This window comes from Festucalex cinctus, chromosome 4 (assembly GCF_051991245.1).
Source record: "Festucalex cinctus isolate MCC-2025b chromosome 4, RoL_Fcin_1.0, whole genome shotgun sequence".
NCBI lineage: Eukaryota > Metazoa > Chordata > Actinopteri > Syngnathiformes > Syngnathidae > Festucalex > Festucalex cinctus.
Genome location: NC_135414.1, coordinates 14671293 through 14686819, shown reverse-complemented (window position 1 = coordinate 14686819; position 15527 = coordinate 14671293). Strand labels below are relative to the sequence as shown.

Sequence of the window (15527 nt, the reverse complement as noted above, 5' to 3'; positions counted from 1 at the left end):
AACAAAAATTCATATTTTCAAATCATATATTTAAGTCTGTTTGTTTGCACACGCACATCATGATCTTACCGGAGAAACGACCGTAATAGAGAGGAGGAGAACTGCGAAGATAATTGGCATCATGTTGCTGTTTCCTATTAAAAACAGAAATAAAGAAAGAATAATTAAAACAAAAATAAGTTAGTTGAGAAAGTTGAGAGAGAAAGCGAGAACAACACACAGGTTTAGTTTCAGCGGACTAATTAGATTTGACCTGTTATCAAGTATAGTTGTTGTACAGTGATGTTGTTATTCAGTCACCTTTTAAAGGCTTCACAAAGGGTGTGCCCAAGGTGTGATGACAGCCTTCACTGCATTATTTGGACTCATTCCAGGTGCTGAACTAAATCCAAATTGACTGATGCTTCTGCAGCTGGCATTAAGCAGCCATTTGTATATGGGACTGAAGTGGATTGCTTACATAATGTTCAGTTTAGGTAGTGATAGCGTCACCGGACGGACAGTATGGGTTGAGTTCCGTTTGATGGGAGCATATTGAAAACAATTGACTTTTCCTTTACTTTGTTGTGCACTGCTGCCGAAGTGTGCGCACTATTTTCATGCCCGGTGTAAGTCAGGAGCAAAGTCGAGTTTTCTTCCATTTGGTGTTTCTTCGACTTTTTACAGGGACTGTTGAAGGCGGTGTGCCCCTTCCAGTAAGGGTAAATTTTCAAATTCATATTTTTTTTTTTTAGCTCCAACCCCCTGCATTTGTTGTAATGGTTGGAACCACATCTCTGGTAAAAAAAAATTCCCAAATTCCGACAAGGTTTACCCCTGCCTCAATGATCTTGAAGTTTAGTCTCATCTCGTCTTGTTGGCTGACAAAAGGGCAATTACACATCACTGCTGAATGGAGTTGTTTTCCAACCTGTGGAGCCAAAGCACTTATTAAGAAAAACCTCACGGTAAACCAGCAAAGAAAAAAAGTTTTCATACTGATGATCTAAAAGGGGCTGTCTCTTCACTCAGGAAAATGCACTTTTTAAATGCAGGATGTACACACTTTCTCTCAGTCTACACATTTGTGTTTTTATTAATCTTTTGTGGTAATTTCGTCCTAAACCCCCACCTCCCCAGCCTGTATTTTGCCATTCTGTGTTTGTTTTGTAAACAGCGGGACGTTTCAGTGGAAAGACAGTGTTTACAACCCTCCAGCCAATCGCAGAGCGGGGGTGGTGTGAAGGGGCGAACGTGAAGCTGCGTGACGTCACTCCCGCGGCAATTTGAAAGCACGCAAGGATTTTTTTTCCCCACTCACTCACTCACAGAAGCTTACGTGTGTGAATGAGTGAGTGAATCAAAAAAAAAATCAGAGAACGCAAAGTTGTTTTGTGAGGGAACGCAAAGTTGTTTTTTTCGCCTACCATGTCACCTTAGCTGCGCCGTAAACACTTCCGGGTCATCTTCCATGTGAACAAAAGCGACGAGGACGGAACGTTTCTAAACATGAAACAAAACAGTGGGAAAGCTTTCCCAAAGCGACTAGGATGGAGCATGTATTTTTCCACTGCTTTGTTTACACGTAGCTTTTTGTTCACATGGAAGATGACCCGGAAGTGTTTACGGCGCAGCGAAGGTGACATGGTAGGCGAAAAAAAACAACTTTGCATTCTCTCGCAAAGATTACGAACGCAAAATTTTTTGCAGGGGCACGCAATCTTTGCGTTCCCTCACAATCTTCGCGAAGGAACGCAAAATGTTTTGCGAGGGAACGCAAAGTTGTTGTTTTTTTTCTACCATGTCACCTTAGGGGCTCCATAGATTCCCAGGTACCGAGTATCGGAACAGTATTGGTTCAAATGTGAAAGGTACCCATCCCTTGACATTACCCCTGCATGACCCTAGTCGTGACACCGTGAGGAGACAAGCTGTCAACAAGGAAACAAAAAGCAGGCTTGTAATGATGATAATGTGAGCCTGTTGATTGATAATAATGTGTTGGTATTGAATAGAAGCCAGGTAAGAAATGTGTCACATGTAGTGGCGTAACATCATGCTGAGAGGCCCCGGTGCAAAAAAAAAATAAAGATAGCTGCCGGCAAGAAGCTACTGTTCAACTCCGGTGGGAGTGTGACTGATCCGCCGAGATATTCTATTTACAAAATAACTCTGGCTGTTTTTTCACGTCTTTCTTTCTTTCTTTCTTTCTTTCTTTCTTTCTTTCTTTCTTTCTTTCTTCGATACATACACCACTACTCACGTGTCCTGATTAAAGAAAGGTACACATAATTAAACTCAACATGACAGTAAGGCAACATAACATCCAAAGCAGAGGTGGAGGTGAGGTGGATCAAACCGTTTTTTTTTTAAACAAAAGGGGGGTGTGCTGTATTTTTGTTGTTAAAATATTACGTTTCAACTTGTAGCTTGTCGTTATCATGTTGGAAGACCCAACTACGGCCCACCTTCAGTGTTCTGACAGGGAAAGTTGGTGAATTCGTAGGGTGGTCAAATACTGATTAACCTCACTGTAGCCATGATTGAGCTAAACTCCTGTGAACTTTGTCAGGAATGAACAAACAAACACTAGATCAAATTCCAGTGAAGACTGCAAGGTGACAGTTTGCTTTGTGTCGGTGGAAAGTTGTAACGCATCATAAGACGCTGTTTGCATGTCTGTGACACAAAAGATAATTGCTTTTTGGATTCTTTAATTTGCAATTAACAACTCCTGAGTTGAGTAATAGTGTGAGTTAATGAGAGTGATACCACTAACAATGCCAATAAATATTTTATATCAGGGATGGGCAACTGGCGGCGCCCATGCCCACACTCATCAGAGTGGCGCACAATTAATTTCTGAATCTAAAATAGTTTACTGTAGCTAACCAATTATCAGTCAGTAAGTGTTCTCCTATATATACAGTTGGGCCCAAAAGTATTTGGACTGTGACACAAGTTTTGTTATTTTAGCCGTTGTCAAAAACATATCCAGAATACAATCATATAAGCGATCAAAACGTCACATTAGTATTTATGATACATTATTACATTAGACTCCATTGCATTCAAGGCACTGGCACATGTTCAGAACTTTTAATTTCCGACTTGGTCTGTGTGAAGGAGCCTGCTCCGCGGGGGTACCGCTCGATTTTGACATGGTATAGTCAAATGTGTGAATGTAGTAGACATCGATTCATTAAGTAAACGATCCTGGAGAATATCTCTGTCTGTTTGGATGACATTCGCAGGTAACCGGACAGATGACAGCTTCTGCTCCAAGGTAGGATGACTGTTCTGTTCACTTGTGTGCTGAGTGCTGACTGGCGTATTTTGACTATTTTTGGTTGCTATGTCCATCCATCCATCCATCCATCCATCCATCCATCCATCCATCCATCCATCCATCCATCCATCCAAAGGCAGGTCCACTTATCCTCATAACATTTATATAAATCGTGAATTACGTTTGAGGCTTAGAAATTCGTTTTTTTTTTTTTTTTAAACAGTTGCGCAAGAAGCGTTGCTAGCTAACAGGTAGGCTAAAAACACGCCCCCTAGTTACAAGGCATACTGTCTAATAACTGCTTATTTTCATACACTTCTATTACAATTTTGACTTCTGTGTTGCTTGGAAATGAAGCGAGAGACATCAAGGAAGCTTTTTGTGGCGAAGTCTCAAAATGGACAAAAAATGTTCAACTGTCTATTATCGTCCATATAAACAACATGTTTGTTCAACCATTAACATTGCATCTCCAGAAAGATAATTTGCATAAATAATTTGTAGAAATGACATCCATGCGTGTAGACTGACCAAAAGTATATATATATTTTTTGTTTTTTTAAACATGAAATTTGCCAAATTATGACTTATGATGTTTCGGACGCACGGCAGCGATAGACACCCATGCTTATTCGAGAATTTGGGGATGTATATATTTTTTTTAAACAATGACAATGGGCATCAATAATACTGTCACTAAGAACATTTAACAAGGTCAAAGAACAACGACTCCCATTAAGTACTCATAGATAAACGCATACACACATACACAATTGCTCCTGTTCCTGACCGACCATATCTTTTACAAATAAAATTTTCAGATAAATATTGTTTTAGTTCACAAACTATTTCGGTTCACGAAGAGACACATCTGTCATCTATGTTTTCAGGTGTTCTTTGTCTCCCCTTCCTGCAGGGAAGTGATGGGCGGTGCCTTGGCAACACACCTGTTACTTATTGGCAATCAGCTGCTATTTAGGCACAGCTGTGCGGTGGCCGAAAATTGTTTTGCTTGCCGCCCTTCTGCTCAATGGTTTTTGTTTTGTTTTTTTTCACGTGCAGATTTCTCAGCAAATGTGGAGTTGGCTTCATTGTGCTATCATATTTATTTCAATTAGTGCTCTTGTACGTTTTTGTTTTCTGCCTTGGTTGGTTGCCCTGGCATCATCCACCCTTTTGTTTCTAGTAGGGACTGAATGTTTTTTTTTTTGTTTTTTTTTTATTCAAATGAAACATTCCTTTTGGGTTCTTAGACATGCCGTAATGTAATTTCATCAACGGAAACATACCTGGACTTTAATGTTGCAATGTAAGTAACACACTGTAAACATGAATTGTTTGGTCACGTAGATTTTAATTAATGTGTTAGTTTAAACAGTATTTGGTCAATATAATTTTATTTATGATGTTGTGGCAATTAATTAAAATTTAAATAATAATGTTTGGGAATAAAATCCGCTCATTATAGCTAATTAAACATAAGCATCCTGTTTATTTAATTCCAAACAGAGAATATTGAGTGAATTCAAGTTAATGTAACCAAGCAGTTTTCAATTGAAAAGCACTACGTAAGCGGAACAAAAAAATGCAAGTACGACGGCGTATTAGGGCCACGTATAAAAATATATATTTTTTTTAAGAGGGTGGTGGCAATATTCAGAGAGAAAACTCACATATTTGCCACTTTATAAAGTGGAAATTTGCGACTTTTTAACAAATTCTCTCCCAGCCATTTTCACAGAAGCAATCCCCTTTGCTCACGACTGTTTAACTGGATTTTAATTGATTTTGCAAGGCCAACAGAATATTGTGTTCTATTGCTATAAAAACATGACCTACCAAAAGAAATTTTCTTTCACCCGGAAAATTAAAGGGGGAAAAAGTATATTTCTATCCGTTTCTGTTAGCTTTTTTTGCAACATGGCCCTGCTTGATCTCTTATACTCTGCTGCCACCCGCTTTTGTAATAACTGCCATTACCACTACCATTCTCTTCAGTTCAGAGGCTGCATTAAAGCCATCTGTATGGTCTAGCTAGCATGAAAAAAAATAATGTATAAATACGCCTTTGGGAGCATGGTAATATTTAAAATTAGTGCTGTCAGGCAATTACACATTTTTATCTAATTAATTACAGGATTTTTAATTCATGAATCTATTTTAATCTCATTCTGTTAAAGGTCTCCAAATAAAGAATTTGAATTCTAGGACATTACAAAATTGTAGTGCAAGTCTAATCAATTGAATACACCAAGAGAAGATTTGAAATCCACATTTTATTGCTGAAGTGTGCTCTTCTGGCTGTGCTGCACTCGCGTCCATGTCCGCTGTTGTCAATGCTCGTAGTGCGACCCTGTAGTGGTGTGCCTCTGCAGCCTACGGCTACCTCGATGGGCCAAATTGCGCATTGACTTGCCACTCACGATCAATTGCGTTATTTTTTAACTAGAGCTGTCAAACGATTACATTTTTTAATCAGATTAATCACATCTTAGAATTTTGATTAATCATGATTAATCACTGACTTAAAAAGACTTTTTTCCCCCAACTTATTTTGCCCGCTAAATTTGAAGCGCACCTGTTATGTGTTAATTTTTTCAACATTTAATGTTATTAGAATATCTTCAAAAATGTATATCCACGGCACACGCTCATCCTGATCAAATCAAATAATTATTTGCATAATTTAAAATGGGAAAAAATTACGAACGGCATATGTAAACATTTATTAAATGCTTTACTTTAATGCATGTAGTTATGTTTATTGCTCAAACTCCAACAGCTACCTTTAACCTAACCATCCTCTGTTGGCTAAAAAGGATAATCTGTGGTCAAAATTAATAGTGTGATTAATCTGTGGTAATACAATGTTTAATGCGCTAATTTTTTGTGATTAATTAATCTATTAACGCTTTAACTTTGACAGCCCTATTTTTAACACACCAATTTGCACGTAATCAATCTTGATTAACGCGTTAAACTGACTGCCCTATTTAAAATAGAACATATTTGTACGTTTTTGGGATCAAATGATTTAAAGTGCCATATTTGTGAGTAAAAACTCAGAAACTTGCAAGAAATACACATAACGTACTACTCAGATGGTTGCGCCAATACTTTTCGGTCAGATTTTCAAATAAGGAGATAGTAATTGCTTGAGCAGAAATTAACCATATGATGTTAATTATGCATTCACTCTTTGTGTTGGGTACGGCCAACGACAAAGATGCCTCACTTTGCGAAGGTCCACACCCTGAGGATCAAGCATTTAAGTTAATTTATTAATATGTATATTTACTTGTACATTTGTTTCTGTGCGCGTGTTGACATTTTATGTATCTCGAGTGCTATAGTATCGAGTACTGAAGATTTGAGTACTCATATCGATGTTAGCCTGAAATAATGTGGTATTGAACATCCCTAATTCTACTGTAAATTACATTATTGAAACTAATTATTGGCACATTTATACAAAATAAAGACAGAATGGCTTTATTATCAATTGCACTTCATTATCATTTTTCTTTCACTTTTATATTTCGTATTGCATTGATATGTTCGAGAAACCACACGGAAAACCCTTGATGGTGACACTTGAGTCAGTGTACTACTACACAATTAGTGACTCAGTGGAAAAAGTTCAGTGGTCCCTCACTACTTTGCGGTTCATTTATTGAGGATTCACTCTGTCACAGATTTTTATTTTGGTCCATTAATGCTGCTATGTTTGTCCTTTTTTGTTATATATAAGCAAATAAAAACTATTTCTTTCATTCAACACAATGTATTATATTTTTAAACAAATTATAGAATATTTGGTGAATTAAGAAATGTGTACCATGATAAGCTTTTACCAAGTCATACATGTCCCATCACTGGTGAGTTATTTTTAGAACAGTTCCGAGTTACTCTGTCTCTTACACAATGCATATCATTGCCCCCACCCCCGCACTGAACTGCAGGAACAATTTAACAGATGACAATTAACTTAAACTATGCTTGTTTACGCAACTCAGAAGATCTCATTAAGGTGAGTGAGTTTATTGAAGGGTGGGGAGGGGCAATTGTTTTTAACTCATTCACTCCCAGCCATTTTCACAGAAGCAATCCCGTTCACTGTTATACTGGATTTTGACTGATTTTGCAAGGCCCACAGAATATTGTGTTCTATTGTTATAAAAGCTTGGAACATATTAAAAGAAATATTAAAGTCTCTTCTTTCATAGGGAAAAAAAAGTATGTTTCTATCTGTTTCCGTTTTGTAGCAATTAGCATTGGAAGAGAGCTAAGTTTAATCAGTTTTCACAAATCTATTTAAAATTGTAAGTAATTGAGCTTTTTTTCTACATGACTCTGGTTGATCTCCTTTGCTCTGCTGCCACCTGCTGGCCGTTTGTGTAATAACTACCATTTCTGCAACCGTTCTTTGCAGTTGAGCGGCTGCATCAAAGCCTTCTGTATGCTCTAGCATAAATAAAATGTAAAAAAAATTTAAAAAAAAACGTATAAATACGTCTTTGGGACACTTAAAACATTAAACAAAAAAACGTATTTACACGTTAATGGGAGCAAATGAGTTAAAGACCTCTATGTCACAGAAAGTGAGAGAACACTGTAATCATAGTTATGAATATGAGTTACACACTATTGTACATATCGAAATCAATATTCTGGTTTCTACATTTTTTGACATGCTTGACTAGAAACCAGTCCATGGTGTACCCATGCCTCTCACCCAAAGTTAGCTAGGTGGGCTCCAGCTCACCCATGTCAGATGGATGAATTTTTGCAGTTTTTTTTTCAACAACTGGGAGGCAGTGAAGGCATTGTTCATCATCTATACTTTTCATACAATTATTATCTTACACCCACCACCCCCACATTGTCTCCACTGTGGGGGAAAAAAACAAAATGGCAGGCTGAAAGGTGCTCCTTGGGGAAATATCAAGATCCAACCTGACAGAAAAAAATGAGAGATTACACAGCAAGGGGGGAAAGATGTGATGGGACAGCAGGCAACGGCAAGCAAGATAGAGGGATGGTGTGAAATAGGATAGAAATGAAGTTCACACAGAAAGGGATGGGTGGGGTGAGATTTAGAAATTGCGTGTTGATGGAAGTAAATACATACAGACACTCTGCAATGGTGGCGGAAACACAGATTAAAACCATCATGTCAGCAGAGAGAGATTTGTGCCACTTGGATGTATTTGCCTCCCCTGTGCTCGCAGAAGGTTTTTTGTACTCTTAGTGATAAACACTCCACATATTTTTGAGGTGCATTAACGGGCAACTGCACACTTGATTAAAAAAGGAGGACAGGTAGGTGCTGTGGCAGCAAACTGAACTACGCAATGGAAACTTCATCATCCGGCACTAACAAGATTATGGCCTCTTCGGGAAAAAGTCCCGTTGTCTTGCGCCCTTAGTTTGCCCCTTGTTTTCCTCCCTAGTGGAGCACCTTTTGTTGTCCCTGTTTTTGAGTGTCCTTTTTTTATCTCCAGTTTGGAGCTCTTTTTGTTCAGCCTTTTTTCCCTCTTTGAGAGGTGTTTTTCGTTTCGAGCGATTAAAGCTGCAGCCTTGTTGGCCAACTTACATTCTGCGTCTGAGTCCTACCTCCTCTCGTCGTGTCACGTTGAAACACTGAAAAATATGCATGCAAACTGAGCTGTGTCTCACATTTCAATTGCGTTAATCATGAAGGAGAAATGGGCCTGGCAGCCTGAGGCGCATGCAGTTAATCCTTCCATGTACCGTAATTTAATCATGAGTTATTGCATGTACTTCCTGAATTGGTTCTTTCCCTTCTGTCACTCATCACAAGGAAACAGTTTTGCATGACTGCGGATTTAAAAACACCAAATAAAAATGGATGTTTGCAATACGTCACATTTGTCTGTACAATACAGGGGAACCTCAGTTCACAAACTTAATTCGTTCCGCAACTCTTTTGCGATTTTACTCATTATAATGACTGAAAATGAACGCGGTCCAGGCAGACACCCGACAAGACCCGACCTGGCACAGGTGAGCATGCTGAGCCAGAACAACCGGCTTGCACTGATAGTGATGGTGATGTTTTAAACTGATTTGTTCCTGTACTTATGTGTTGCTTAATCAATCACCACTGTGATTTTTTACAGCAAGGGGAAAAAAAAGACGTTCAGTTCGGGTGGCAAATAGCGCATGACAACTCATTGGCTTTTTTAGCAGTACATCGATTGTAATCAAATTGTCAATCTTATTGATCCATGGGCATCTGCGTGATTTTTTTTTCTTCTTTTTCACACCCTGACATTTCTGAAGAGCGTGAGAGTCGCTGTGTTAATTGCCAACAGTATGACAACCTTCAATTTGCACTGTGAACAGACTTATTAATGCCACACCTATTAATTCCATACTGTGCACACCCTTTGGTATTTAGTGGGAAAGTACAGTGGCACAGACTCTGTTTACATGCAGTCCATATTCGGGTTAAGGTCAAACTTCTGAAACATTAGTGACAACCTGCTTACATGCGTGAGAACTGAGAAGATGGCGTTACTCCCATTTACAAAGCCCGATCCAAACCACGAGGCACAGACAACATCATTGAGCAAATAGATGTCATTTTTGCTTTTAAAGGGAAACTTCAGCCTTCATTTTTCACTCATAAACTCTTTAAATATTTTTCCATCAGGAAAATTTTAGTTTGCATTTTTAATTTCATCAGTTTGTTTTGGTGAAATCAGTAAATAAACTAATAAAAAAAAACAAAAAAAAAACACCATTGTAATAGGATGCCGCACGAGTGCTATTTTTTAGACCGCAACGTCTTGTGACACCAGCAGCGTGAACCAGAAGGGGGTCAACATAGCATACGACCCATGCGAGCACTGTTTGTTTGTTTTTTCTTCTCATTTATCTCATTAAAAAAAAAAGTTCTCTATGGAACTTGCGGGAACAACTCTAAACACGACCGTCCACATATGAAGGATGTCCCAAAGCCTGGCCCAAAGAGGTACGCGATTTTCTTTATTATCATTATTATTATTTTTGGGGTTTGCCGTTTGGCCCTACCACGACTGCCGAACGACAATACTGAATGATGAGGAAAAATGCTCAAATGGCTTTGCCACTGTTGTTCGGTCCTGACTTGCTTACTGCCTGATTGTTTTTTTGCCGTTCATATAAATCGTGGTATGCTGTGAGATATATGAAAAGCTGTAGGTCCTTTACTGAAGTAAGGAAACAGCCTTAGTAAGGGGGAAAGATAAAGTAATTGAAATAATTTAGGTTTGTTAATATAGCAAGGGCTGTTGGTTGTGCCCAAGTCGAATTTTCAAGTAGAATTGGTGATCGCTGCCTATACTAAAAAAATAATAATAATACGCCCAACCACTTTCAAAGACGGAAGACAACCAAATATGACAGATGGGGCATATGGTGGCAAAGGATAGCTTTGAAGAATGTCAGCATCAGTTGCGTAGAATATTTTGAAAAAAAAAAAAAAAAAAAAAAAAACTTTACCTGTGGATCGGCTCTTTTTCCACATATTTTTCAGCCCTCTACACCCAAGCCATCTCTTCAATTGAACATTAGTATGTTCTTCAACATCTGTACCAGTTAATTTGGCACCATTCTTGGACACAATTAGTAGGTTTAGTTCAGTAAACATCTCGCTCGCAGACTGTTTACATACATTTTTTTTTTGTTCCTGTTAAAACCGTTCCAAAGGGTTCTACTGAGAACGTAACGGGTTATTCCCAAAATGAGAGGTTCAACCAAGAACCCTTTACGGGTTTCATCTCGATTTCACACAGGAAGTTCGACGAAGAACCATGTCATGTTTCAACTTTTTCATCCACAACCTTCACAGTGAGTTCCACTGACAACCCTTTGTATTTTAATGGGTTTCATCTAGAACCTTCACAGAAAGTTCCCCATTGCAAAGGTTTTATTTTTTTTTACAAGGTTTTTATTATTATTATTACTATTAAGAACCACACTGTATTCTACAGACTGCGATTGGCTGGGATAGACTCCAGCACCCCCGGGACCCTTGTGAGGAGCAAGCGGTTAAGAAAATGGATGGATGGATGTATTCTACAGATCAAAATTATTGTTTATTGTGTTCATCATTATTGTTGACACTGAGAAACGTTCAAACAATTGTTAATGAGGATTTTCTTTTATTATTTAAAAATCTTTGAACAATGGACAGCAGACTGTATAAGGAAAAGCTATTATGTAGGTCCCGGACAGAGGGCAGGACAGAAGTGAACATAGGTCCAGTGGAATCAGCAACATGACAGCTAGACGCACGCAAGCCATGCACACCTGTCATCAGCAGTTGGATTCATATCATCTCCAGCAATTGCGACATAGAAAGGGAGTACAAAAAAAAAAGAGAGAGAGACAGAAGCACCAAAAGAAGGCATAGCCTACATACTGCACCAGATAAAGCCATCTATAAAAAGTAAAGTGAAGTCATGAATGGTTGAATGAGAGTAGTCAGAGTATGCATTTTATTTATTTATTTATTTTTTTATTTTTTTATTTTTTTATTTATCGTCACAACATAATGGTGACAGCGGAACAGACTGCAAAGCCTGTCTTCTAACTCCTATAACAAAAGCCTCCACTGGCACAGGTGAACGTGAGGCAACCCCACAAGGATTTCACATTAATTAGACTTAGACTTAGACTTAGACTTAGACTTAGACTTGACTTTATTAATCCCTTTGGGATGGCTCCCTCTGGGAAATTTACATGTCCAGCAGCAATGAGAACAGATAATAAAATAATAATAATTCAATCAATCAATAAATAAGATTATTACACCAGAGATTGAATTAGTAATAATAATAATAATAATAATAATAATAATAATAATAATAATAATAATAATAAAATGAAAAATAAAAATTCAATCAATCAGAAATAAGGTTATTTTAGTTGTTGTTACACAATGAGAAGTATTTTACAATAATAGGAAGTCGGGACCTCTTACGTTCACCCATCTATTTTTACATCCATATTTGCCTTTGTCTCTCTTGGCAACATAGAACAATGATGCAACATGTCAGGCTACAGAAAGATGCGCTGCAATAAAATTGCTGCAGAAATATGATCATTCCTGCATCTGTGCAATTAGAAATAAAGAAAAAAGGGTTGGCGTGTGGACAAGAAAATGCATTTTCAGCTGATGCTATTCTTGCTAATGGAAGAAAGCGAAGACACATCTACTGACATTCCTTCACCAAGAAGAATAAAAACATGCATGTTCTCTTTTATGTCAACTGCAGCAAACATCTACGGGGAGTCTCTCCCTCTGCCTGCTTGGCGCATTTGAAGCAGTTACAGGTTAATGTGCTTATCCACGGAGGATAATGTGTTGGTGACGATGCAAAAGTCCCGAGAAAGTCAAAGCGGTGCTATAGGAGAAAAGAAGCTCATTTTCACTGAGGGGATTCTATCATCACAGTAATAAATGATGTGTATCATTTTCACATAATTTCATAGTCCCAGATGAAAGGGGCCACAAATATCTGTAAATAGTGTGCAAGTGGTCGTGTTTGTGGCGCTTTCGCACTTCATTATCTTCCACTGTCAGAGCAGACGCACGTTGGACTTGGTTGGCCTCATTGTTGAGCTGTGCTGCCCACTCTTAAATCTATTTCTGCGCGTTGGCCGAAACACAAACAGCACAGCAGTTTGCCGCAACGGCTCTAAGATGATCACATGCGATAGAGCGCAGAGGGGGGAGAAAAGGAAAAGCACAGAAGAGGTTCAGTGCACATTTGGGTGTGAGAAACAGATTGTCAAATTTAAATGCAGGGACTTGGGGTGGGGTGAATTTCAATTTCAAAGCATTAGTTGGCTGCAATATCAGCAGCACCAAACAGCAAAGCTCTCACACGCAGTATGTGACTATCTCAACTGCATCTCTGCAGAATACGCATTGCACCTCTGAAACCAATTGGATCACAACCCACCATAGCATATGAGGAGCGTGTGAGGGAGGGGCGTGGGGGTGGAGAGGAGGTGTGTTAACAGAAGATACAAGAAGAGAGATAGAGCAGATGGAACAATGAGTGATGGGCAAAGGAGGGGAGAGCAGATTGAAGGAAAAAGAGGAGGGGGAGAGGAGAGAGATTTATCCAAGCAGCGCTGGGGAGTGGGAAGTTTCAACGCTACTCTCGGCTTCACGCGCGCAAGCGAGATAGAAATTCCCCAAAAACACACACGCCAAGGTGAGAAGACTTCATCATCTTCATCCTCATCATCATGTGATGCTTTTGCCAATATGTGATGCTGACCTCCAGGTATGATTGTGAGTAGTGCATGCAAGCAGTGAACTTCCAAGTTGAGAGAGTGCAGGCATGCAACGTAAACAGCGACGCACCCAAAGGGGGCTTGGGTAGTCGTTCTTTTGCGTTTGTCTCCATAAACAGCAGTACACAATAGAATTTGTATTAAAAAAAAAAACAATACTTTCATGTCGATGGTTTGCATGTGTTTACATCACTGTGTAGCAAAGAAGCATGTTGGGGTGAAGTCTGATATTTGCATTCAGCACTTGTGCCACATTTCAGCAGTCTGCATTATTTATCCACTGTGAAATAATGATATCTCAACTGGGGAAGGGATCTATATGCTCCAGTACGTTCATATGTTATACATGTGATCTCAACACGGATATTACATGGGAGAAGAGAAGAGCCATGACACTATTATCGTGGAAGACAATGCATAGAAGTCATATTCATATTCGCATGTATCTCGCTATCTGTGGTGCTGAAGGTGGTGGAGGTCCCTCAGGGAACAGGAAGCTGCGATGTGAATAAGGCTTAGGTGATGAGCTCTTATCTTAAATGGGCTTCCACACAAAGGGGACTCCTTTTGTCTGCTGCTTGCTACACTATCAGATCAGTGTAAGACATGGCTGCTACACAAAATACTGTCCAATTTGGAATTAGTGCAGGTTTGCGTGTGTTTGCGTGCGTCTGGCGGACAAAATGTATTGTGTGCATGCATGTGTGTGTTTTCACACTGCCCTGTATGTGGTCAGGGTTGTTTTGTTTTCAGTCTTGACACTCATTGCTGAGCATTGACATTGGATTAGGCGCAAAAATCCCATTAAGAGTATATTCATATGGAGTAATAAATACAATAAAAGAACATTTACCTTTTTTTATATGGCCGAAATATGGTCAGAATTATTTGCCACTAAGTTCATGGCTGTTTAAATTTGTATTTGCAGACTTTACAGGAAAACAATAGGCAAGAAAGCTGAAACAGCAACACACGTAATCACCCTAAAGTCAAAAGTTCATTCATGACTAACTGAAGGCACAGTGTAGGTGTAAAATCCATAAAATCCCATGAATATAAAAAAAAAAAAAAAAAAATCACTCCTAAAAATGTTTTTGTTTTTTTGTTTTTTGTTCTCACTACTTGTGTAAAATACAGTCCCCCAATTTGCTGGTATCCTTTATTGTCATCAGACTGAATAATATGAATTAATAAAGACTCAAAACATACCAATAAAGGGTAAATGTCTTTCAGTCCAGGTTAATAATGACCGGTATGCTCTTATCTCATATGATTATAGGAGCACCAACATGAAAAATCAACTTTTTGGTGCTTTTAGCCGTATTAAAATGCTAATTCCTCACCAAAAACATGACGGAAGTGGTGTCTTCCTCCATCTGCCCCTCTCTGGGAAATTCTAGGTAATTCTGCTTTCCAAGCACCAGCCCCTCCAAACCTGAGAAAATGAGTGCTCACTTTATGACATCATAAAGTGCGGACCCACCCCCGCACCGCCTCTGCGAACTAAAGGCACGCCCACTTTCTCTGAGACCTCCATGGGATAGTGACAAAAGTAGCCTTTATCAGTAAACATTCTGTCCAAAAGGAATTCAAAGCAATCAATTTTCCTTCACATTTGCAATGCCAGTGCAATGAAAAAAAAATCCCAAAGGCTCTGGCTGACACTTGTGTAAACTACAAGTAAAACATTTGTACTGTTGAACCTGAGCGTTGAATTGGGCGCTCTGAATTGTTCCTAAGTGTGCTTGTGAGTGTGAGTGGTTGTTCGTCTGTGTGTGCCCTGCGATTGCTGGCAACCAGTTCGTGGTGTACCCTGCCTACTGCTCGAAGACAGCTGGGATAGGCTCCAGCTCCCCCGCGACCCTTGTGAGGTGTAAGCGGTTTTAAGGGATGGATGGATGGATGGATGGATGGATGGATGGATGGATGGATGGATGGACCT

The 15527-nt window shown here is 39.0% G+C and overlaps 1 protein-coding gene across 1 annotated transcript in view; it reads left to right on the top strand.

Moving 5' to 3' along the window:
• The first annotated feature begins 13347 nt into the window (after window positions 1-13347).
• c1qtnf4 (C1q and TNF related 4) overlaps window positions 13348-15527 on the top strand; it is a 22075-nt gene continuing 19895 nt past the window's right edge. The window contains 2 exon segments of the mRNA XM_077519111.1: window positions 13348-13394; window positions 13396-13503. Coding sequence (XP_077375237.1) covers window positions 13348-13394; window positions 13396-13503 — 155 coding nt within the window.